This window comes from Haplochromis burtoni, unplaced genomic scaffold, assembly GCF_018398535.1.
Source record: "Haplochromis burtoni strain Fernald_Lab_line unplaced genomic scaffold, NCSU_Asbu1 Contig_1155, whole genome shotgun sequence".
NCBI lineage: Eukaryota > Metazoa > Chordata > Actinopteri > Cichliformes > Cichlidae > Haplochromis > Haplochromis burtoni.
Window position 1 is genome coordinate 12257 of NW_024583516.1, and position 25767 is coordinate 38023.

Here is a 25767-nt window from a genome sequence, read left to right on the forward strand (position 1 = left end):
TTTTAAAAAAAAAAAAAAAGAATGATGAAAAGCCCACTTCACAGCTTATCCCAGCTACAAAAAAAGAAGACTTATCTTTTTTAGTAAGATTCCAACATCAGAGAAAAAGATAAATTAATGTAATACACCTTTTAGAGATCAACATCAGACATGCTAGGACAAAAACAAAAAAAAAAAAAAAAAAAGGTTTGAAGGAATGAGACGGCGGTCTTCTTTTTAAATAACAGAAGAGGGCGTGGTCTGGAAGTGGGTTGATCTTAAAGGGTGCGGGTAGGTGTGGCAGCTATTTTCAAAAACCATAGAGTTGGCCACTGCGTCTCTAGCAGCTGTAACTTTGGAAAAGAACGGTAATTCCCATCTGTTGGGCTTGAAATTCTCCATGAAAATGGCATCTTCCAGCCCTTCTGCTCAATCAACCATCAGAGTGACAGAACTTGGTACATATTTGGTACTTGGTACCAGGGATACTGAGCAATCTTTAGTCTCTGAAGATTGTGAGATTCATAATGTTCCCGATGATGCTGACATCGTGCTTTAAATGTAGTTCTCCTGTGCTGACTGAAACGTGCATGTTTACAGCAGTTAACGTGCAAGAAACTAGTCTTGCACAGTGGGATAATGGAGTGACAGGATTCATCACAGTTGAAAACAGCTGTCCGTGTGCACAGGCCATCCTGAGATCCTAAAAAGATTTTCAGATTTTCAGAAGAAAGAACACGTTGCTCTTAGCAATACTGTCTAGAACATTTCTTGCTCCACCTCTTCTTCAACCCTGTCTGTTCCCTGCACGACTCCAGCCAGACATACAAAAAACCACAAAAAAAATCCTACTGAGTCCACATCACACACATGCACACGCAGCCTCACACACAAGAACACAAATACCATAAAACATCCATGCACGTACGAACTATTTACTCAATCCTGCAAGAGGAGTGTAGGATTTAAATGTATGTATGATATTTAAATTTGTATAAGCTGTAGATGTTTTTTACAAAAAAAGTTGTATGAGTCGGTGGAGGGGGCCCTCCGTGTTCTGGTTACCAGCACCGACCTTTGCAGTGAGCAGCTTCGGTTACGTGCAGCCCGAGTTTTTTCACCCGCGCTGAGGACAAAAGAAAAAAAACAAAAAAAAAAAACGAAGTTCTGTAAACACACCTATGTGCATCTCCGATAGTTCCTTCACAATAAAAGCATCAAGCTGAATCACCATTTCAAAGCTTTTAACTTGAAGTAAGAAACGCCGGAAATGTCTCGTCGGCATTCACAATAGCGCTGAGACGTAAACAGTCCTTCACAGCGAAATGTCTTGAAGGTACAAAGACGAGAGGAGACAGGCGGGAGTTTGTGGCACAACACTGGCACGTGCTGACCGTGACCGAGCACGAGCAGCATTAGAGTGATGATGGGTGTAAAAAAAACAATGAGCACGAGTTTTCACGTAGATTGCACTGTACACAGTATTATATTAATGTACAGTATGCATAGAGATATGTGAAGTGAATTTCAAGTGCATGTAGGCTAAATATTAAAAGGCCGCTTTATGAGTTTACCTAAAATAAAAGTATTCATGCAGAACAGTCAGTTTTACTAGTTCACCGGTTGTTGTTTATGAGAAGTGATAGAGGAAAGCTCATGACGTCCCTAAATTAAAATCCAGTTTAGTCAAATTATCTGTGCAGATGAGTGAAAAGGAGATATATTCACCAGACCATAGGTAACTTTCAATAAAATGGGTCTCATATATTAACTGTAAAGCATGATGAGGAAATGGTCAGTGTGCAGTCAATGACTAAACGATTCAATTAATCTATTCAGAGAGCTCAGGATAACTTGACTAAAAGATGAAGATGATCTGGACCTTTCAACAGGACGATGAAAATTTAGGAAAGGAAAGGAAATCCTTTTCAAAAATCCCATTAAAACTTTGAGCGAAAACCCTTAAACACTCTGGCACAGAGACGATTTTCATGGACCGGTTTTCAGTTTGTGTTATGCGTATAAGTCATTTCTGCCTAAGTGGGTGATGTTGTTTACTACCAGTGGTGTACTTTTGTCAGTTAGAGAGGGTTTTCTGTTTTTTCTCATCCTTCGTGTGTGTGTGTGTGTGTGTGTGTGTGTGTGTGTGTGTGTGTGTGCGCGCGCAGTCGGGAGGGGGGAAAGTTGGGGTATCCAATTTCCTTTTTTTTTGGGCGCCTTCTTGTGAGGGCTGTCTGTTTTCCACATTCTACAATGGAAAAATACGACTTAGAGGTGGATATTTGTTTTACTTTATGGGCAACAGTTGTCTGCCCTTGTTCTTGCTCGTCTCCTGTTGACAAAACTCGCCTCATGGTTGACTCTGAGGAAAAAAACTCTTTCCCCACAGAGGGGAATAAACTTATTCAAATATGAGCTTTTTTCCACTAAGGCTTATTTTATGGGGAGATGTACGAAATTATTTACCGGGTTACAAGCAATGATAATATCGGCTGTTGACTCCTCAGCGTCATCATTTTCATTTTCTGTCTACTGAGAAAACTCATTGTAAAAGTAATGAAGAAAAAAACTCTACCGCTGTCTCATTCCTCCTTGACCCGCGGTGTGTGTGTGAAACAAGATCGCCTGTCACGGCAATTATGGTTTGTTTTTCAGTCCCTTGTAAAAGGGATTCTCAAAAGGAAAAGTAGTATTCAAAGAAAAGTATTCACTAAGGGATATTTATTCATTTTTACACATACGGGGTAGGCAGCCTGTAGGTTACAAGCGGATAGAAAGTTCTTCTTTTCATCACAAGCTATGGTGTAGCCTAAAAATGCAATTTGTTGCTAGGCAGATCATCTTAAAGTTTTTTTACTGCGTCTGTATTATAGGAAAATAAAATACTATTGAAAGAAACGGTTCTCTACAGGAAGTCACTCTTTTTTCCCATTACAAGCGCCGGTGCATCTTAAGAAAGTAAAATTACATCCGCTATTGTAAAAAAAAAATAAAAATAAAAATACAGAGAAAATTGTCATAATATTGAAACAGAATTCAAACTATGAGTTTGTGGAAAACTAACTGCCGCTCTGTCTCTCTATACAGCACAGAGTCAACTGCTGCATCACCGCTGTGCTTCAGCAACCATACCCCTCCCCTCATGCTTAAGGAACATGACGCATCAGGTCTGAAAATGACTAGACAATTCCGGAGTATTTCCGGTAGGGTCGCAAGGTCTGGATCGAGGCCTTCCATAGTAAATATGCTGTATTTGAATATGTCATACTCAAAGCCTTCTTTCCGCGGAGCGGCGGTTGCTTCGGATCTGTTACTGTATACGGGGGTGTCGCTGATAATCGACGAGGACCACTCGCTGCTGCTGCCTCCCATGCTAGCGGCCTCGGGAGAGCAGATCTCTTCGCCGTCCAAGTACACAGGAACGCTGCTGGGCTGCAGAATGAAAGGATCCATCTTGCGTCTGTGCCTAGAAATTGTGACGCCTCCTCTCTGCTTTTTATTCCCCTCCCCTGCCGCAGACCCTCCCTCCCTCTAAAAACTTTTTTCTTTTTTTTTCCAACAACAGGTGGCGCGCTTCCGGGGGTTTCCCCCTCCCTTCTCCGGATGCAATTCGTCACGCTTAGGGGATCAAATTACACACTTCCGGGGGGAAGGGGGGAGGTCAAAAGGTCATGATTAGGGTCATCAATCAAATCGAATCAAATTTTGTCATAAGCTGTATGGGAGTATCTCTCTCAGGGAACGTTGACCTCTTTCAGGTTAAACAAATATCCTGCTACAAAGCATCAAACTGATATTTATTGTCACTACGAAACCTTTACCTCAAACAAAATGAGTGTAGGCCGATTACATCGCTTTCTTTTGTGGATGGGAATGAGGACAACCATGAAATGCTGGAAATGATCTTGTCAGAACAGGTTTTCAGAAGTAGGTAAAGTTAATTGGTGATTTTCATGACAGGTGAGGGTTATGCATGATTATTTATCTGTTGTTTGTTTTCTTCCCATATGCACCCCTCCCACAAATGCACACAAAAGTACCCACATTCAGTTGTATACACACTTACATGCAGTGTGTACGTTTCTGTGTATACATGTCACGTAGGACTTCCAGTGTGCCTTGTCTTGCTCTGTCTTATCTCTGATTTGATCTTGTTGTGTATCTGTCTCTGTTGTCTCGGTCAAACAAAAGTATAGCACAGAATACACTCACTCATGTGTATGTGTCAATCACATGGTAGCAACTCGGTATGCTTAGGCATGCAGACATGATCACTCTGCTAAATTTGAGAGGAATACAGCCAGACTCCTTTGAGCTGATAGGAAGGCAACAGTAATTCAAGTAAAAACTACAGTTACAACCAAAGCAGTGTCTCTGAACACACAACACATGGACCCTTGAAGCAGATGGGCTGCAGCAGCAGAAGACTGCACCTGGTGGCAACAAGCTGAGACTACGGTTTATATGGGCTCAGCAAAATAGCAAAAAATTAGAAAAATGTTGCAAAGTCTGGTGAGTGTCAACTTGTGCTGCAACATTCACAGTTATAATTATGCACAAATGACATGAAAGTATGATCAGGGTGCTGCTGCTGTGGTATCAGGGATATTTGCTTGTTGCACTTCAGGTCTCTGAGCTTCTATACATATATATGCAACAATATTAATATGCATTACTTTTATTGTTCATAATTATACATTTAAATATAAAAATACACTTTTAAACATGAGTTAGTTCCATAATCCATGAGGGGAAAGTGGAAGCCAAACCAGCCACTCTAGCCATTTCACGTTGACCAATACCTGTTAAACCTGAGCAAGCACACCCTGTGCAGAGGTTGTGCAGCAGAGGACAAACAAACTTTGCTTAACCTACTTTTTTTTTGCATGACTCTGTTGGAGCTGCGATATTTGGTTATACTCAGACTGCTGTGTGACTTTCTGCTGTTGTTCATGAGATGTTTACCACCCAGAGTTCTTTCTCTCTGACTGCAGTCTTGTGATTTCACACAGACCATAAATAAACTTCAACTAAAGTCATTTTCCTCATTTACAGTTACACGAGTGCTCACTCCAAAGCCGAATCCTGGCTTGCAGCACGTGTTGGTGACCAACACGGCACCGGGAGGAGGGCGCCAGGCCTGCCACACGTCAAACACTTTCTGCTTCATCATCCACCCCCTGTCCCCAAACACGAGAGCTCCCACTCTGACTCCAGAGTGTCTACAGCGGTGTTGTGTGTCTGTAATAAATGTGCCTGCCATATTTGGTATTTGTCTTGAGAGAGAACAGGAAATGCCAGATTTGGAAAACCTTTTAGACAAAAACTGCTAAAATGTAAAGGTCCCCTTTCCTTTCTGTCTTCTAGCACTGATATTAAAGCATAGCAAGAACATAAAGTAGGCCTGCCCTTTGTTTTAGGACTACAAAGTGGGAAGATAAAGACAACAACGCATGCGTGCAGAGCTACTCCCGTTCATGCGGACCGGAAGTTGCAAGAAAGTTTTACGCAGAGGGACTCATCCTGTCCGCACATCCTATCTGTGGTTTATCGTCAGCGTTTGGTGCTCTAGTTAAAGGACGTTGCCCTTGTTAAACTTCAACCGGAGAGGTCAGTTTATGTACTTGTGTTCTCCTTGAGCCGACAGCATCTTAGCGGCTGGAGGGAAACAAGGAGGATGGAGGTGAGCGAAGTGTCTTTGCTAGTATCTTTGAGTTAGCTTGTTTCCCTGTGAGGAGGTGAAAGCCTCTGTCACAGCCACGGGAGCTGCTGTAGTTGCGCTCGCCGTCGTACCTGTAGCACATATTGGCCCTTTAATTAAAATTCCGTGTCTCCGCTTTGAATTTATCAAAGCTGCTTTTTACAATGTGATGTGAGCGAGCTAGCACAGGAGAGGAAATGGGAAGAAGCGCGAGGCGTTCAACTGTCGGCGCGAGAATGACTGAACAGGAGATTCTGCATGATAAATAAAACCTGTGACACAAGTCTGTAAATGCTCAGGACCTGTTCCACACACGGGGAAAAACAAGCAAGTGTTACGCATTTGCATATTATTATATATAAAATAATAAATATAGATTTAATAAATAATTAATGTAAATATCAAATACAGAACTGTCTTCTAATTGTTAACCTCTAACCTTTCTAACAGTCGCCTGCTATTCTCACAGTAGTTTCATTCACTATTTATCTGCATAGCCAGAGATTTGATTTTTTGTTTTTTTGGATTGACTTTGAAGGCACCATGTCGAGCTGTAATCCAAGTACTTAACCAGACCAGCTACGTGGTTCCTCTTTTATAAACGTTACCCACATGCATGGCTTTGTTCCTCGACCGTGGTCCATGATGACGTGCGGTTGCAAGACTTCTGTTTGCCTGTAGCTGTAAAACACTGCGCACCTACCCTGAGGAAACTCTATGCCGTATGATTTATTCAGCAAACCTTTCCCCCAGTACACCAGACTTAATGCAAGCCATTACATAAGCTGGTCAGAGACCAAATATTTACTCGAAAGTTGCAGCATTGCAAATCAAACTGAAATCTTTGTCGGCATAGCAAAGGGCTTTCTTATTATCGTCACCCATGCTTGTAGAACTCATAACTATCTTGTCATGTCTTGTCCTCGCTTGCTCTGAAAAGGTTTAAGGAATGAGGATATACCAGCCGAGAAGAAAAAGCGGGAGAGATAAACTACACGGGACAGATTCTACGCCAGCCCTCCGGCCTCTACCATGGAGCAAGAAGAAGAAGTGGTGGCTGCAGCAGCTCGAGAGGATGAAGACTCCCAGCTGATTTACAGGATCGAGCGTCCTGTCTACAATGAAACTCTGATCCAGGCACAGCTTCTTAAACGCAAAGAAGACACCACCACAAATTGTCAGAAGCTGGCAGAAAAGTTCCAGTAAGTCTTTCTCTGGACATTTCCTGTTAACATGTCGTTGAACAGATCAGCATCGACATAGATCCACACACAAGATCCCAGTGTGCTGTGTAAACTGAAGCCAGAAGCCAGTGGGAAATCTGTGGGAGTTGATGTGCAACCTTCGAATGTCCTTTATTTGAGTGGAAAAATAAGACGTTTAAACACATTACAATGCAAAAAAGCTCCAACACTGATCTTCAAATAGATTATGTTGCATTCTAACATTTAAAAACAAATGAAAAAGTTATTCAGAGCTAAACTGCACAAACCCGGGATCCTCTGTCCCTGCTTTCTATTTGGGAACTGATGCAGCTGGGCAAGCAAAAAGGGGGAGAAGTCGGGGGTTAAACAAGCCGCCCGAACAAGGCTGGGAAATGACATGCTGATGCCAGCTCGCTGGCAATTTGGGACTGAGACAGGTGGGAGGGCTTACTGAGGGGAGCTGAGGAGGAGGAGGTCTTCATACAAAAGCAGAGATGTGCTTTGGAAGCGTACAGCGAGCAACCCGGGAGTTAGTGAAGAACGGGTCTGCACTCATAACGCAGGGGGCGAGGCAGAGGGTGTGGCAGAGCTCAGGGTGGGAATCGACACAGTGACACGTTAGAGTCATTTATAGAGATGCTTTCTTGTCATCTTGCAGAGGGAACAACAAACGTGTCATAAAGTTGTAAAACATTGATGTTTCTTAAATAACTCTTGGCTGTAGTGCAGAGTGAGGGTGAATGTTGGGGCTTAAATCTGTAACAGCAGAACAAATATTGCTATATCACTGAAATGATATTTCTGTGTTCTGTTAACCAGTGGGAATCACGTGGTGCTGCTATTAAATGTATAGGAGGGATATTGTGAAGCACGAGTCATACCAAAGTTCAGCTAACACGAGGGGGCTTCTTGAATCCTGCAGCATGAAAGCGACTCCAGAAAAACTTTGTCTGTGGAGGCTTTTAAAAATCTGCTTGGTGTTGAATATCCACAGGTGTTCTTCAGAGAAGGCCAAGGCAGCAGCTCTGAGCTTCATGCCTATTCTCTCATGGCTGCCGTCGTATCCAGTCAAGAAGTACCTCTTTTCAGACGTGGTCTCAGGTCTCAGCACGGGAGTCGTGCAGCTTCCACAAGGTCAGTGAACTGTGCAGCAGCGCCGTGTGAAGCACCGAGGCTGCGAGCAGGGCCGGCTGCGGCTCCAGAGCAGCAGTTTCTGCCTCATGCTGACTCTGTTTTGGCATCGCTGACACTTTGACACTGTGATGGAGTCACTGAACCTCCAGGATTGTTTATTTGGAAACGTGTTATCTTCCCTGCTCCACAGGACTAGCCTACGCTATGCTGGCTGCGGTGCCTCCTGTTTATGGTCTGTACTCCTCCTTCTACCCGGTCCTGCTGTACACCTTCTTTGGCACGTCCAGACACATATCAGTAGGTGAGAGAGCCGTCTCTGTCCTGACCTCATGGCCCTGTGTGACCGGCTCTGCCCACGTACAGTTACAATATGCTCGTCATTGTTCCATAAGCTCCGCCCTCTTATGTACTCCCCGCCCCCAACACACACACAGCAGAAAATTTCATGTTCTGTACAGAGGAGAGAAATTAAAGGTGCCGTCGCCACGGTGATGCCCCGACCTAAATATTTATCAAAATATTTATTTATTGTTTGAAATCGATCCAAACAGACACACCCTGACACGGTCTGACGTCTCCTTTCAGTTGGTGTTAAGGTTCTCGCCAAGAAAGAAGATTTTAAATAAGATGTATAAGAAGAAAGTGATTGTATATGAAGGAAACTGCTGCTTCCTGGATGTGGCACTGATTGCTAGCTTCTTCATTTTCCAGCGTGATGTTCGTTTGGAATAAAGAAACCATGGAAGCAGCTCCTGTTTCACTGCAGCTGTGTGCTCGGCCACGGCTGCTTCCTCACGTCTAACAGTATTTCCAGTAATGCTTTGCTGCCTATTATGAGGATAGGAAACTATAGCTGATTTGTTTCCAGCCTGACTCTCCTGACATTGTCCAGAATTTGTCTCTCATTGGCTCCACCTCTGTTCCTCATGTCTGCTTTCAAAAGATGGTGACGTTCAGACGCACCGAGCTGTTTTCTTTTCTCGCTTGCTTTTTGAGAGAAAAGACAAATGTAGTTAAGATGATGTCATTTTTACACGGTTGAGCTTTTTATAGATTTCTTAATCCACATTAATGGTGTCACATCCAAGTCTTGCAGGCGACGAGTCACTTTCCACAGCTGTGTCTGTAGTGACTGTGAGGTGCACTGGGTTACACAGTGATTCAGATTATGAGATGAAAGGTGTGGAGGAAATGTTTGGATGTGTGCTAACTGTGTGCTTAGCTTTCACGGGAGGATTGTGACATTTCAGCGACCTCACCCTGTGACAGCTTCCTTTCCTTGAAATGGGTCCAAGTCTCAAATGCCAGCTGTGACCTATGAGTCCCTCTGACTGTTGGACCCAATGAAGCACCTCGCAGACAGGAAGTGTTCCTGTAAAACTGTCACATGGTGAGGAAACGACACGTCACATTATGGCAGAGTAAGACACAGATGAGCCTGTCATCAGACAGCACACACTTGATGAACAGCACCAAAGTGCTGCAGTGATGTTTGGTTTAGTGCAACTGTGTGTGGCAGAGGGTTTCCTGAAAAAGGACAGGTGCGATAAAAACATTACGTTTCATTTTGTTAAAGCCAACTGTGCTTTTGCTGAACCTTCGTGGTCCTCTGCGTATGTGCGGTGGTTTGGATATTTCTCTGTGAAGAACAGAAAGAGCTGAAAGAGCTCCGTGCTCCCACAGACTAAACCCAGCATCCTTTCAGACACAGTGCTTCATGTCTCTCACACTTTGCATAGTGAGATTCAGTTTCTGCCTTCCAGACGAAGGCTTCTGCTCCCACAGGGCAGATGATCCCGTCACAGCTGTGTTACTTTGTAGCTTACAGTTTGTTCTTCTGCTTGCAGTAGTTTGTACCGTGGTTCTGTCTGTGTATGACTCTACCTACAGGTGCAGGTTCTGAAAGCAAATAAGAAAACCCCGTCATCACATGATAGACGAGGTGTGTGTGTGTGTGTGTGTGTGTGTGTGTGTGTGTGTGCGTGCGTGCGTGTGTGCGTGCGTGCGTGCGTGCGCGACGTCATGTTAAGACTCCATTCATATTTGACTGACATCCACCGAGGTCTTCAAGCTCCACTAATGATTTTATTGGTTAGAAACTGACAGAACCTTCTAACTTAAACTGTCATTCATACATGTGTGCTGATATGATACAGACAGTGCTGTATACATGCTGCTTTCCTTCTCACTGAGTGTTTATGGGGACTGTAAATATGACGTTATTACCTGATCTTCAAACGTTCCTAAAATGTTTTTAAAATTCTGATTAACATTGAGGAAGTGATGCTGGGGCTCACATCTGCATCCAAATGTCACCTTTGACCTCTACCTTTAAAGTAAATACTGCCCACAGAGGCTTAACCTTGTGCTCTGGTTTCAATCCAAGCAGGTTTAAATGTTTTTAGTCTCTTAGGCTGCGTTCACTCTGCAGGTCTTGATGCTCAATTCAGATTTTTTTGATCAAATCAGATTTTTTTGTCTGCTCGTTCACACTACAAATAAAATGTGACAGCAAACGCGCAAAAGAAGACGTCACACACAACGCGCTCTGTTTAGACCCAGAGCAACAGTGTTGTTTGACTGATGGCCCTTAATGTAAAGACTTTACATTTCCCAGTTTTTGCTTTAAGTTATTTTGTTATTTACATAATAATGTAGATAACGTAATAATGATCCTTGTTGCTGCTTCAAAGGATAGTTACAGATTTCTGTCAGAATCTGCAGATTATACAGAACAAATAAAATGTTCACGTTTCTCCAACGTTGTCTTCCCAGCAGTTTCACTGACATCTACACTGGATGGCCAGGAAGCGTTCGCGATGTCTTCTCCGGCGCTGATAATTGGCGTCTGTCTCGTGTCAGTGACGTAAAAGACGGATTTAATGCGACGTGACCATCAAACAGCAGGCGCTTTCTGAAACATCAGATATGTGTCGGATTCAGGACCACATACGAAAGTGACCCAGGTCGGATTTGTGCCGTTCACACTGTCACACCATGATTGGATATGGGTCGCACAGGGTCAGAAAAATCGGATTTGATGCGCTTTCGCCTGCAGTGTGAACATAGCCTAAGTGATAATCAGCATGTACCCACATCATTTTTGTGAATTCGAAAGTTTAGTAAATGTAAAAACAAAACAGCAAAAACTGCAACATTATAACCCCTCAGAATGTGTCTCCTGTGGAAGGTTTTTAAAATCTGAGCTTGACAGATGTTGTAAAACTTCACTTTCTAACATCTTCCACAACTGGGATTGTAAAACTCGCTGCCTCTAACTATGTAAAGACTGACATAAGCAGCAGGACTGAGATTTCATTAAACCCAGCCTCAGTTGTCTCACCAATCTGGCTGCTTTCTTTTCTCCAACACTGTCACGCTTGTCTCGATTGTCAGTTTAAATCCGTCCAACAAATGGGTCCAATAAACTAGACCTGCTCAACCCTTTGAAGCTGAGGAGCTAATCTGCAAAGATTGTAAATCACCGCTGGCCAAAATCTGGCCTGACATCAGGTTGCTGTGGGAATGATGACGGTCCCCTCTGGCAGAGAACGAGAGGCAGGACGGCCTTTACCGTCACAGGGTGGTGAGAGGAAAGGCCGGTGCGAGCACAAGTCTGCAGTTTCTGTGCTGCGTTTGAGCGCTCGTTGTACTCGACATCAGCTTTGACCCCAGCCTATCATAGCGCTGCGTTTGTGTCGATGACCTGCAGGTACCTTTGCTGTCATAAGTCTGATGATTGGGGGCGTCGCTGTGAGGGAGGCACCAGACAGCATGTTTATGAATATCAATGCTACTGGATCCAACGCATCTGATGCCATCAACGTGGAGCTTCGTGATAAGAGCAGGGTCCAGGTGGCCGTGATGGTCACAACCCTGGCGGGACTCATCCAGGTCAGCCTCCCACCTGCAGAGCAGCCGTGGCTAATCTGTTTATCCAAAGCAGCAGCAGCATGTCTGAATCACTGTTGATGTATCAACTCGATTTTAAATGTTTCTGTATGAAACATTGTTTTTCAAAAACAGAATGACCCCCCTCTTCTTCTGCATTCCTTTCAGATTGTTTTAGGTCTTCTCAGGTTTGGCTTTGTAGCAATCTACCTCACCGAGCCCCTGGTGCGAGGCTTCACCACAGCAGCATCCATGCACGTCGTCATCTCCCAGCTGAAGTACTTGCTGGGGGTGGAAACGCAGCGTTATTCTGGCTTTCTCTCTGCTATTTATGTGAGTTTTGAGAGGCCCTGTCTTTCTCCTTCCCAGAATGGTCAATGAATCGCTAACACTCACCTTTCTGTCACTGCAGAGTGTCAAAGCAGTGCTCAGCACAATCACCAGCACCAATATTGCCACTTTCCTTCTGGGGCTCGGGTGTATCATCTTCCTTTACGTGATCAAAGTTCTCAACGAGCGCTTCAAGAAGAAGCTGCCCATTCCCATTCCTGGAGAGATCATTGTGGTCATCGTGTCCACGGGCATCTCCTATGGTTTGTCGTTATCAAAGGAATACAAGGTCCATGTGGTTGGGAACATACCAACAGGGTAGGCCGCACACTCTATTTGTTTAAGTGTCTTTTGGTTTAAGCTCGTGTTCTCTACACGTATGTGACAGAGGTCTACAGATGTTGTCTTATTGGTTACAGGCTTCGCCCTCCTGCTGCCCCAAACATCTCGCTGCTGCCCAATTTGGTCACAGATTCTTTTGCTATAGCGATTGTAGGATTCTCCATGGACGTCTCGCTGGCCAAGATCTTTGCCCTGAAACATGGCTACAGTGTGGATGGCAACCAGGTGAGTGTGTCCACGGGGTGAGCTGCCGATGAGCCTCTGGCCTGTGTGTGACTAACTGTTTGGTTAGGACACTTTGGGTCTTCTGGATGACGGGACGTCCTCTAGCTGTTTGCTGCAAATCTTAAAGTTATATTTTTATCCTGCGCGCTGATATTGGAAATGCTGCTCACAAAAAGGTTCATTGTTCCAGTTTGTTGGAACGTGTTCATTTCATTGAACACTGAGTTGTTTGGAGCGTTGTGTAGTTGCCTGACTGTACTATTCGTTGAAGACTGAGCAAAGCGTGTCCTCCAGTGACACATAGCTGACACATAAATGCAGGTCACGCATTTAGCAAAGCACGACTGTGGAAAATATACGGGTCGCATTTTCCTGAAACTGTCCAAAGCTGACGTGTGAAAATGTCTTTTTCACGGTTTTCCTCCACGTGTCCACTTTCAGGAGCTCATTGCACTCGGTCTGTGTAACTTCATCAGCTCCTTCTTCCAAACGTTTGCTGTCACCTGCTCCATGTCGAGGAGTCTGGTCCAGGAGAGCACAGGAGGCAAAACACAGGTGACACACACGAGCTGCAGGAGTGATTACACTATCTAAATTGGTGCTGTAAAGCTGTTGTTAGAGTGAGAGGTGTGTTGATGGAGTTATTGCTTTTTATGTGTGCTTTAGATTGCAGGGCTCCTGGCGTCGCTGCTGGTGCTGGTGGTGGTGGTGGCCGTGGGCTTTGTCTTCGAGCCGCTCCCTCAGGTGAGTTCCTGTTTGATGTTTGGGCGTGACCTGTGAGCCTGCACACACCTAAATGTCGTCTTTGGCTGTCGTTTGCTTGTGTTTCTCAGACTGCGCTGGCTGCCATCATCATGGTCAACCTCATAGGGATGTTCAAGCAGTTCAGAGACATTCCCAGTCTGTGGAGGACCAGCAAGATTGAACTGGTCAGTCTTTAAAACCAAGCTTAGCTGACTTAAAGTGCACCGTTACTCTGAGAGGTGTGTATGTGAACCCGAGTGAATACACAGTGGAGAAGCTGAGCTTGCAGACAGAAGTGTGACTATAATGTGCAGGAGATAAATGCACGTCGTCTGAAGACATTTGCTTATGTAAAAACTGCTTTGGTCTTGCAAAACGCTTCCTCTTCATGCTAGTTTCATGTTACTTTCTTTTTTGTCCTCTCAGGCCATCTGGGTGATCGCCTTTATCGCTTCTGTGCTGCTGGGACTGGACTACGGCCTCCTGGTGGCCGTCACATTCGCCATATTGACAGTCATATACAGGACACAGAGGTAATGATTCGAATATGTGTTTTTCCTTGAACTGAAGCTTAAAGGCAGCTGTGAGTTTTCAAAGAGCAGGTTTGATTTGTGCTCTGAGCCGTTTTCTTTCTCCTCCAGCCCTAAAACTTCCATCCTGGGTCACGTCGCTAACACGGGGCTCTACTGTGACGTCGACGAGTATGAAGAGGTAAATGTGTGAGGAGAGAAACCTGCCCCGTGTGAAACATCCACACTGACCAAGCCTGCTGTTTGTGTTCTCAGGCGGCTGAATATGAGGGGATTAAGATCTTCCACTCCAACTCTTCAGTCTACTTTGCTAACAGTGACCTGTATGTGAACAGCCTCAAGGAGAAGGTAGCAGTGTGTTTGAGTGTGTGGAAGCAAACAGAAACCCTTTTGTGGGGGAAATGTGTGAAGCACTTATCATCACTGGGTCTTACCTGACTCGGTCTGAGAGGAGCAGCGTGAGCGTGTAATCATCTGGTGGTAGATACGAGCAGAGCTCTACTTTGAGATGAGCAGGAATCCGTTTGCTTGTGTTTTCACTGTCTTGGCTACAAATGAAGGTTTGCAGTTGTAGCCTGTTCACGTTACAGCTGAAGCTTCAACAGTTCAGTGAAAACGTTTCTACGTTTGTCATTTCTGCTTTTTTGTGTCTTCAAATAACTAAGAGCAAAGAATACATTTTAACTTTACTGTGTGAATTAAAGGTTTATCCAGTATCTAAGCACCGTGTGGGAAATATTCCCAGCCTCTCCCAGTCTTAACCTAAGGAGAAACTGTGCCAGCTTTACCAGCAACACCTGATTCCTAGGGATCAGTCTCTGTTGCTACTGTGGTGGCATGTTGAGTCCTTAAAGGGGAAAAGAGTCCCGTTGTAAGACCATGGACTGAGCTCAGTGTTTACGAGTCGCAGCCATGCCTGATCGCCTCAATAACACAAAGAGACGCTACAAGAGCTCAAAAAGCAACACGGTGCCACGACCAGCTGCAAAGGGTAACAGGGTCATTACGTTACTGCTTCAGAGCTTGGACAGTTGATGGAACTATGAATTCTGGGTAATTACGTTTTCACCTAGGTGCAGGTTTGGATAGCTTGTGTTGGTTAAACAATGAAATCACACGTTGAAAACTGCATTTTGCTTTTACTCAGGTTATCTTTGTGCAAGATTAACGTTTGTTTTGTGACAAATCAGGTGAAGCACAGATGTTACTGAAAGCAGTTGGTCATGTGCTTCATGCTTATTGTGTTAAAGTTTAAAAGTAAAGACGTTGACATGTGTTTGTTTTGTAAACATTGTTTCAGTTCTCATTTTTGTTTTTCATATTCAATTCAGCTTTATTTATACAGCGCCAAATCACAACAACAGTCGCCTCAAGGCGCTTTATATTGTACAGTAGACCCTACAGTAATACAGAGAAAACCCAACAATCATATGACCCCCTATGAGCAGCACTTTGGTGACAGTGGGAAGGAAAAACTCTCTTTTAACAGGAAGAAACCTCCAGCAGAACCAGGCTCAGGGAGGGGCGGGGCCATCTGCTGTGATTGGTTGGGGTGAGAGAAGGAAGACAGGATAAAGACATGAGATTAATAACAAGTGTATTATGTAATGTAATATGAATAATTATCAGGGAAAATGGCAAAATAAGACGTGAGGTAATGGTAGAGGTAAACGAGTGAGGGAGAGTTAACAGCTCTGCTGTGATTATGTTGATCTTTACAGACGGGGCTAAACCCTGAACACTTACAAGCTGCTCGGAAAGCCCAAAAAAAAAGAAAGGAGAAGACGAACAGCAATCGGTCGTCTCCGCTGAAAATCTGTGCCAGGGTGGGTCGCTGTTTGTCTTTTGTCTATCCAAACTTTGAGCTTTGTCAACAGGTTAAATACGCACTCATGTGACAGTCGTGTGTGTGTGTGTGTGTGTGTGTGTATATAATATGTTTTGTGGTGCTGCTTTGTTTCTAGTACAAGGATGAGACGGTGACTCATGACGTTTTGTCCCAGAGCCACGTGGCGGAGGATCAGAAGAACGGCCAGTTTGGCGACAGACATGGCGACTCAGAGGAGGCGGTCTTCCTTGAGCCTTTCAGCACAGTCCACTCCATCATCCTGGACTGGACGTCTGCAACTTTCATCGACTCAGTGGGAGCTAAAGCCATCAGACAGGTTCTGGCCCTTTCTCCAGCGCTGCACTGCACAGGAGCACCAGCTGCATATTTTCACTGAACTCCAGTCACTGTTTCATGGTGTAGAGCTCAAATACTAAAAACTATTATCTCTTTGTGCAGGTCATTAAAGAGTATGCCGCCGTAGATGTCCGGGTGGTCATAGCTGGCTGCAACAGTAAGTGACTATTAAGACTTTTCATTAGATCTGAAAATATCTGTGCACATGCTCTGTTTTATACGCACTACGTACAAAACGCAATTAAAACCCATCCATCCATCTATCCTCTTATCTTTACAAATTGCTGTGGGGACTATTTGTGGACCATGAACTGTTCATGAAACCAGTTAGAGGACTGGTGCTTCGTTACACATCGTCCTGCAGGAGTTGGTACACTGTGGTCAGAAAGGCATGGACGTGGAAATATCCCTCACACTGTAGCACCACTGATTCAGTGCAGGAGGAATCCATGCTGTTATGATGTTTGTACCAAAGCCTGCTACAGAAAGCCTGTGCATACTGCAACCTCAGGTTTCTGTTTGTAGCTGGGCGATGTGGCGCCCTGTGGTCTGATGCTGCTTTCCAACACGAGGTGCATTCAGAGAAGCTCTTTGGTGGTAACACGTGGTTATTTGAGTCACTCTTACCTTCCTGTCACGCTCGACACATCTTCTCCCAGAGAACTGCTGCTCGCCTGTTACGTTCTCTTGTTCAGACCGTCCTCTGTAAACCTCGGAGATGATTGTGTTGGAAAGTCCCGGGAACTTCTAAAGCACACCTGATATCTAGTCATGCCATGTTCATTCTGATGCTCGCCTTGAACTCCAGCTGATGTCTGCATTGAGCTTCTGCCATGTGATTGGCTGATTTCGATGTTTGCATGAATGAGAACATAAGGTCTGTAAGTGGAGACCTATAATAAAGACAAGTTCCACACCCTGGGGTCATAATGTAAAGGATGGAAACAGGCAACAAGCGCTATGACAGAACTCTGAAAGTTTTGGTTTGAATGATTAAGCCTGTGGTTCACAGACTGAAGCCATTCCTGCAGTAACAAACAGGACGCTCCTGTTCTGCACATTTGGGATTGAAAATGAGAAGATATCATTTGGAACCAAATGGTAAACATGATGTCACACGATATATTTACAGTTCACTTTCAGTATATTGGCTCACGAGCGCTCAGGATGTTTTCAGAGTGGCAGCTAGCCAGAAGAAGGCAGGGATGAAGCTGCAGCGGCTCGTTTCACACTGTAACAAAGCTGCTGTCCAAGAAGTGAACACAGCAGGTTGCTTTAGTTGCTTTGTGTGCCCTGTAAATGGAACAAAGGTATCACTGCAGGAATGTCAGTGTCTGCACAGAACGTTTATTAGCCCCGCTGCAGTGAGTCTTTCCTTCACTGAAGTCTGTTTGTGTTCAAATGGTTTGAAAGTGGTTGTTGTCATTGATGTAAATACTGAGCCTGCTGCATGCTTCTCTGCAGGAAACCTGCTGGCTGAACTGGACACCTTGAAGTTCTTCACTAAGGACCTGACCACAGACTTCCTGTTCCCCACCGTCCACGACGCCGTGCTCCACTGTCAGCACTCAAACTCTCACCCGTCTGTGGCTGCGGTCAGTGACACGACCTGAGAGGATGGGACGTAACTGAGAACAAGTCACAGGAATGGGACGTGGTGGCGCTCTCACAACCTCACTGTGAACTTGTTTTCAGCTGAAATATCAGGAGTGTTTTTCAGTCTTGTTAAAGTTCCAAAGCAGCAAGAACATCGTTTTAATCAGAACCTTCAGGATGTGGCGTCCAGCCTGATTCCTCTGCAGTGTTGACGCTGCACTTTAGTCATGTTGTAGTTCTCACTGTTTGCTGAAGTACTTTTTAAAGCTGCAGCTTTGTCTACATGATGTTAGCAGGTACTGTTGGAGGCCTTGTTGTAAACATGTAATACTGACCACCTCATTATCACGCTGGTACCAAATTGTTACCTATAATCTGTCAATATGATTTTTGTTATTCTGATCTGGAATGACCTTTCCAGTCTGTTTGCAGTGTCATGTTGCCGTTACTGTACACTTGCATTGGTATGACTCATATATGAATGCAGTGGACAGCTTTAATTGTGCTGTTAGTGAACGACACAGGAGGCCTTTCAAGCTCCCTGTGCTTATTTTGTTAAACACTGAAACTGAAATCTGGAATAACTTTTATTTTTTAGTGAACAACAATAACAACAAAACAAAATCCTTTTGACTCTTTTTTTTTTTTGACAAAGCCAAATCAGACACAAGCACACACTCAGTTGTAGGTCATGTATCTGGGAGTGGCGCTGAACTTGGCGTATGATTTGATGACCTTGTTAACGGCTTCCAGGAAATCTTTCTCTGTGGCGATCTTCCTGCGGGCCCTGATGGCAAACATTCCTGCCTCGGTGCACACGCTGCGGATCTCGGCACCTGAAAGGAAGCACGATTTAAGAGAGTGCTCAGACTTTCAGAGAGCTATTAAACCTGTAGACGACCTTTATCCCACGCTGTCAAGCCGTTCAAAACAGTTTGACTTGGCTGAAATACAGGATCGTGTTAAAGGACAGCCAAGACTCAGACTCTCATCTACTTTAACATAACATACTTCCAAGTTTATAAAAGGCAATAAGAAACCTTTCCAAGTAACAGGTTGCCCCCGTGTGGTCATACATCAGTACTACACTAAGAGGTCTGAACTCTTCTAAACTAACAAGAAGTCGATAAACAAATTGGAAAAATACTGGAAGTTTAGTGCAGCGGTCCCCAAGTTTTCATTTGTCTCTGACAATATTTTCACAGACCGGCCTTTATGATGTCGCAGATCAGTAAAACAAAATAAAACCAGTACTGGTACCAAACACCGGGAAAACACCCAGGGAAACCAAACATTTCACACCCAAGCCTCAACTCTTACGGCTCGGTACCGGTCCGTGATTTGGGGACCGCTGGTTTAGTGTCTCTATGACAACGGCATTCTGAAGGAAAGGACAGCTGATGTATGCCACACCCACACGAGCAGGAAACACTAAAACAGATAAAGACGCAGCTGAGGGAGACTGACTCGACAGGAAGTAACGTCTGCTCTGCAGTCTTACCGGTGCTGTTGGGACAGAGGCGAGCCAGCAGCTCAAAGCGGATGTCTCTCTCCACACTCATAGAGCGGGCATGGATCTTGAAGATGTGGGTGCGACCCTGCAACGGCGGGTTTAAAGATGGTTGAATTGGACAGAGCTACATCAGAGAAGTGTAACACAGTCCAGTTTGAAACTCACCTCAAGGTCAGGCAGGCTGAACTCGATCTTCCTATCCAGACGTCCGGGCCTCATCAGGGCCGGGTCCAGCGTGTCCGGCCTGTTGGTGGCCATCAGCACTTTGATGTTGCCTCGAGGGTCGAAACCATCCAGCTGATTGATGAGCTCCAGCATGGTCCTTTGGACCTCGTTGTCTCCACCGGCGCCGTCATCAAAACGAGCACCTGGCAGGTTCAGAGGGTTACACGCTCAGAATGGATTTCTCTTCACGCTGGATTAAAAGGGCTGCTGCACGTCAGTGGATGTTTTTTGTTTTTAAGTAATGAGACTAACCTCCAATAGCATCAATTTCATCAAAGAAGATCAGACAGGCCTTTTTGGTCCTGGCCATCTCAAAGAGCTCACGCACCATCCTGGCGCCCTGTGAACGAGTTCAGGAAAAGTCAGACGTTTACGAGAATCAACCTTCCTGATCTGAACTGCAGCTAATCTTTCTTTTCGTGAGCGCACCTCTCCCACGTATTTCTGCACCAGCTCGGAGCCGATGACTCTGATGAAGCAGGCGTCTGTTCTGTTGGCCACAGCCCGGGCACACAGGGTCTTTCCGGTACCGGGGGGCCCGAATAGCAGCACACCTTTAGGAGGCTCGATTCCCAGATTGACAAACCTCTCAGGCTGGTGAGAAGAAAAAGACGACAAGTGAGCTCCCATGTGCAGAAGACAGTTGCTTCACTCGTGCCTCAGTGGTGGTTCTAACTTTGGAACACTCACATGGAGCAGCGGAGTTTCAACCACCTCTCTTAGCTTCTCAATCTGCTCCTTGCATCCACCAACATCACTGTAGGTCACATCAGGCTTCTCTTCCACCTAAAGCAAGTGGGCCAAGGAGTTATCACATGCAAGCAGACAGATAACCAAACACTCACAAAGTATCCTCGCCTCCCAACCTGCATCATGGTGACAGTGGGGTCGATTTTCGGAGGCAGAGGAATGTGGATCTGATACTTGTTTCTGTCAACCCTGGAAAAACAGAAAGGACACTAAACTTAGCTTGCGGCTGCCGGAACCTTCTGGAAACTATGTAACACCTCTAAATCATGTTTCTGCCTCACCCCACTCTCATGCCCTCCTCGATGTCAGTTGGAGCCACCTGGTCACTCAGGTCCACCACAAACTTGGCAAACTGTTTGACGTTGATGATGTATTTGGGATCCTCAGAGTCTGCATTGATGATCTTTGTGCATCTTTCAGAAAGAAATAAATAATCATGAAGCTACATAATGGAAATGCTGTGGAAGGAAGTAGGAAAGCTAAGAATATTCCCGTCAGATTAACAGGAATGTCGCTCGAAACATCCCAAAGGGAAGATCAGCGATGTAACACCACACTTTACATTTTGGTGATGTTAAAGTCGAACATTTACCTTGCTACCTGCAGCGGCTGCTCGCTCTGCAGTGTCTGCTTGTCAGCAGCTAGATCCCAGAGAGCCGGTGGAGCCAGGCCTGTGTCAGACTCCTTGATGCCTGTGCAATTAAAAAAAACTAATCAGACACAGCATCTTGTGCAGCCCTCCAAAGTACCAAAACCGTCCATATATACTCCTCTGATAAAGCTGGACAACCGTTCCAAATTTAAGATGATCCATTTTCAACAACAATGCAGCCCTTTGCATTTTTTGGAGTTAAAGTCAACTAGACGTGCCTTTTTAAAATCTACACTGGCCCCATAGCTGTGGGTTGTGGTAGAAAAGGTGATCTCTCTTTGTGTGTTAAACTAGCCCAGAGTACAGGCTGGCACTGGGTGGCTGGGAAAGGCCAGCTAGACAGCTGCATCTGAAGTGACAGGCCGTGCAAGCACCAAATAATTAAATCAAGGAGTGAAAATACACGAGATTTAACTGGCACCTAATGAAACTTAAATGTCCAAATGTATTTGTGCAACAGTGTTATTGAGTCCTGTGCATGTTGCAGGATAATCAGTTAATATGCACAGGACCATGCAGCTGCAGTTATCATTGTGTCTGTAACTTGGGACGCACAATTTGCTAAACTTGCTGATTTTGTATTGTTTCTGGATGCAACAAAATTCATTCAGGATCAGGCTTCATTCAGAAGCCTTTTCTGATCTGCGTCTCCTGCTGGAATCAACGAGCGACCTTCCACTTGTCAGCCTAATGTGTAAACCACTTCTATGGAGCTACCAAATACTTCCTGTACTACTGTTGGTTGTTAGAAATGAAACTGAGAATATCTGAATACATTTATAAGTTGTAATGGTGAATTCCAAGTAAAGAAAATCTAAGAAAGCCGGAGTAAAACCCCTGATTTTGACCCAGGACTTGAAATCTGGTCAGGCACAAGTGGCCTCCTAAGCTGGAACTTTTGAAGGTTTAGAAAGTTAGTTCGGCAAATGAGCTTTTCAAATAAATGCCGTTTTATTGCTTATGTCCGGTTTAATCACCAAGTCCAGTAAGAAGCTTACTGAGAACATCTTACTGCCCTGCTGTGGCACACATGTACTTCTGAATTCGTCGCTCACCCGTCAGCTCGTTTATCTTCTTGAGCAGCTGCTGAATGTCATCTTCCACTTGTTTGATCTGCCTGGAATAGGTACTCTGACCCTGGTGGTGAACAGCAAGCAACACATTCACTCACCGTGGAATCATTTCCTTGACACTTGCTTGGTGTCGTGGTTTGAAAGCCATACTTACATATGTTTTGAGCAGAGCGATGTCGCCTTCATCCAAAGCTTTAAAAAAGAATCACAATCACATGAATGCGTTTGCACTCCGACACTGTTGTCGGACTGAGCGATGCAGTATACACAAGACTTTTTATTCCACCATCAACACATATTTATAACAACATGTAACAAATACATTCAGCAGGAGCAAACTGTTTTCAACGAGCTAAGCTAACATTAGCAGTGTTGCTAGCTGATATCGACGCTTCCTTTCGGGAAATAATATCTTAGGGTTTAAAATAAACGATTTTAGATATACCTCTAATAGGGGAGTCACCCTTCTCCTCCTCCTTAATCTTCCTTTGGTCGTCTCCCAGATAGTCCGGCATGTCTAACGTGTGAACAAACTGTCCGGTCACGAACAATCAGGACTGCTAAACTCTACAATTACACAGCAGCTTTGGACTTCCGCCGCTATGCGCAACTTACCGGAACACACAAGCGGGGATTGTAGTGAGGATGTACCAGCTTTACGGGTTTAAAAAATATAATATTATCATGTTGTTCTGTTGGGGGCTACAGAAATCGTGTGCGTATCATTTTTACATCCTAATTATTAGAGAAACTGTGTGACATGTTTAGCTAGCGGGGCCAGGTTTTAATCTACAGATAAATACCAAAACAAAAACGGCGGAACTACAAGTGACGAGGCGCGATGAGACACCCGGAGGTTTTAGCGGTGTGACAGCAGAGCTCGTTCTCGGATTGGCAGTGGCAAAAGGAGGCCCATGTGGTAGAGAGCGGGCCACAGACTGTAGCACTTTCTAAAGGTCTCACTTGATCATTCGGGCATCTGAATGTTCGCGTAACCTGCTTTGAAAATGCTGCTGGAAGCGTTGGATGGGGACGAAACGGTTGTCTACAGAGCAGCTGCCGGTAAGCACTGAAGGAGGTCAGAGGGAGGCAGCTAGTTGAGCAGGCACTCTTACACACTGACTGCTGCTCTGCGTGTTAGCATGCAGCTAAACAGAGCACACAGCAGGCTAACATTGCCGGCTAATTTGAAGCTCGGTAAAGTCTCTGCGTTTGTATTAGTTAGCCGTGTTGTGTCTCGGGTTATCCAAACGGCGTTTGTCGCCGGGTTCACTCGCTGCCGCCAGAGCGTCTCACCAGCTTCACCGGTTAGTTGGCTTCTACTTATAATTATTATTATTAATGACAGACTAGTTTGGAATTTCACAGCCTTTCACGTGGAGCAGTACCTGGCTGTTACGTAAGGGCTGAACGACTGTGACAGGCGTGAAGGTGGACACACGCAGCGCTCCCTGTTACTGACTGACGGCCGTTAAACTGTGACGGTGTCGCCGCACAGCGTGTCACATGTCGGTGCTGCTCGGTGAGGGCTGATTCATCTCCAGTAATAATGCATTTTATACTTTTGTAGCTTTAAAATGACAAAGCAAGAGAGAGGCGACATGTTCAGTCAGTCACTGGGAGCGCTTCCTTTGGGAGTTCTTGTTTGGAGGATCCTGAGTTCGCAGTGAGACTTTCCACCATGTTTGGGGCAGTGATGGTTGTGACACTCGCACTGTGCTTGCAGCTCTGCTTCAGTTCTTCAATAACCATAAGACTGTTCCCACCTCAAGCATATGACCCTGTCCTGTGTTCTCTGCATCGGCTCCATTTTTGCACTGATGATCAGCTGCATTCATGTATATACCAATCTGCTCAGCACTTTTTATTTTATGTTTAAGTGTTTGTCTTACAGCATGTTTCACACCAAGTACCGCAGCAATTTCCTAATGTTGTAAACCTGCTCAACATTGGCAGTAAAACCCTTTCTGAGCATAGTCTGCTTAGTCTCTCTGAAGCTCTTTGCTGCCAAACAGCCTTAGTTTCCCAGCCGTCAATCATAGACTGTACATAAAAGACAGCCATAGCTGCCAGAGCCCTCCACCTTGGAGTCTTTCTAATGTAAAGCTTTGAAAAGCTGCAAACGCTTTAGCCCTAACATGCTAATTAACGCCTGAGGCTTTGCCAAAAATCTCTTGGCAGTGTTCAAGGTTAAGATAAGTAATGATTCGAAGTACTGAAACACTTAGTTTTACAGTGTCGTGGTAACAAAAAAGGGAGCAAAGATGCTTCATTTACCAAAATGTCTCTTCCTCCTCACAGCCTCTGCACAGGTTCAGGTGGAGCCCGTGGGTCGATGGTTCGAGGCCTACATAAGGAGGAGAAACAGAAATGTGTCGTCTTCCTTCCAGGAGCTGGAGGAAGAGGAGGAGTCCTCAGAAGAGTCTGCAGATGAGGAGTTTCAGCTGGAGGAGTACTCCATGCTCCGAAAACTTGATCCTAAAGACTGGAAGGTATGTGACAATACATCTCAGCTGTTTGCAAAGAGATCCCTGCTTTCACATCGGTACTAAACGGTTCTTCTGTCTTAGAAGACAAAAAAATATGGATGAAACATTTTTACTGAAATGTAACAAAAACTGAAATCATCAAAGTTCTGCTGTTTATTAAAACATGATGGGGAGTTTGTTCAGCTGACCTGAGGGCATGCTCTGTAAGCAAAGTAGAATGTGTTGGGAATTTCAGAGTGAGGTTCCTGACAGCCCTCTCCACTTCCCTGTGATGTGTTTACAGTCTGGAAAAACTATTCAGTTGAACCGGTGATGGTGCGTGTTTTGCAGCACAGCCAGTTTTCCAAAGCCTTCGATACTCACTGTCTGTGGACGCTTATCTTTGGCCGTGTGTGTGTGTTTGATGGATGCACTGACACGCTGCACAGACGTGCTTTAATGATGCCTGAGTCGATGATAATTCACGTTAGCAACCGCTGCTTTGTTTTTCGTGGTGTGTTTGAATCAGTTAACGGTGTTGTGCTTTCCAAACAGAGGAAAATAATCCAGTTTGATGGATGAACTCTTTACTTTCTGCTGTTTCAGGGCTTTGGGTTTGTTGCACACCAGGCACATGCAGCACGTCATCAGGCCCCGTCAGGGCGTACTGGACTTGCTTTTGCCTCGTTCTCTCAGCGGAGCGTGCATTTCCAGTGTCGTTCATTTAATTGTCTGAGATTAAAATGTGGTTCATCGTGAAGTCCTTTGAGTCATGTTTCTGAAACACACAATTATCCATTTCAAGCTTTTCTGGTTGTGCTTCTCAGTCTGACCTGACGTTTCAGTGGTTACGGTGCAGTAGTGCATCTAATCTGTGAGTCACAGAACATTAGTTTAATGATCTCATGGTGAGGTGTCCACACCTGTGCCAGGTCCTGCAGTCAGTGCCACTAAGACTTCGATTCACTGCATTAAGATGAGGCTGAAAAACCCAATCACAGGTGAGTTCTGAAATGCCTCGCAAACTTAAACGGTTTTGGTTCATCGCTACAAACGACAGTGAGCACTTCCTGTAGTGAAATGTATTCCACGTTAAAAATAAAGCGTTAGTTACAAGTAGGGCTGCCACGATTAGTCGACTAGTCACGATTACGCCGACTATTAAAATCGTCGACGACTGATTTAATAGTCGACGCATCGTTTGAAGCTTTGTAAGATCACAAA

The 25767-nt window shown here is 44.8% G+C and overlaps 3 protein-coding genes across 3 annotated transcripts in view; 2 read left to right on the plus strand and 1 right to left on the minus strand.

The window, feature by feature from the left end:
• The first annotated feature begins 4553 nt into the window (after positions 1 to 4553).
• slc26a5 (solute carrier family 26 member 5) lies at positions 4554 to 18486 on the plus strand. The gene is made up of 18 exons (XM_005951840.3): positions 4554 to 5662; positions 6621 to 6882; positions 7880 to 8019; positions 8210 to 8320; positions 11732 to 11913; positions 12079 to 12243; positions 12323 to 12558; positions 12660 to 12807; positions 13249 to 13362; positions 13474 to 13551; positions 13641 to 13736; positions 13978 to 14084; positions 14193 to 14262; positions 14337 to 14429; positions 15803 to 15907; positions 16046 to 16246; positions 16369 to 16423; positions 17731 to 18486. Exons 2-18 carry the CDS (start codon positions 6713 to 6715, stop codon positions 17877 to 17879), a joined length of 2220 nt encoding a protein of 739 aa, XP_005951902.1. The 5' UTR covers positions 4554 to 5662; positions 6621 to 6712; the 3' UTR covers positions 17880 to 18486.
• On the minus strand, positions 18437 to 22694 carry psmc2 (proteasome 26S subunit, ATPase 2). Its single transcript, XM_005951841.3, has 12 exons — positions 22521 to 22694; positions 22230 to 22267; positions 22058 to 22139; positions 20943 to 21042; positions 20632 to 20763; positions 20467 to 20539; positions 20291 to 20386; positions 20030 to 20194; positions 19853 to 19940; positions 19541 to 19743; positions 19364 to 19460; positions 18437 to 18698 (listed from the first exon to the last, which is right to left on the minus strand). Exons 1-12 carry the CDS (start codon positions 22588 to 22590, stop codon positions 18541 to 18543), a joined length of 1302 nt encoding a protein of 433 aa, XP_005951903.1. The 5' UTR covers positions 22591 to 22694; the 3' UTR covers positions 18437 to 18540.
• Positions 22695 to 22910: 216 nt separating this feature from the next.
• Positions 22911 to 25767, plus strand: part of dnajc2 (DnaJ (Hsp40) homolog, subfamily C, member 2) — a 9818-nt gene continuing 6961 nt past the window's right edge. The window contains exons 1-2 of the mRNA XM_005951842.3: positions 22911 to 23137; positions 24377 to 24567. Coding sequence (XP_005951904.1) covers positions 23083 to 23137; positions 24377 to 24567 — 246 coding nt within the window. The 5' untranslated portion in view covers positions 22911 to 23082. The remainder of the gene's footprint in view (positions 23138 to 24376; positions 24568 to 25767) is intronic.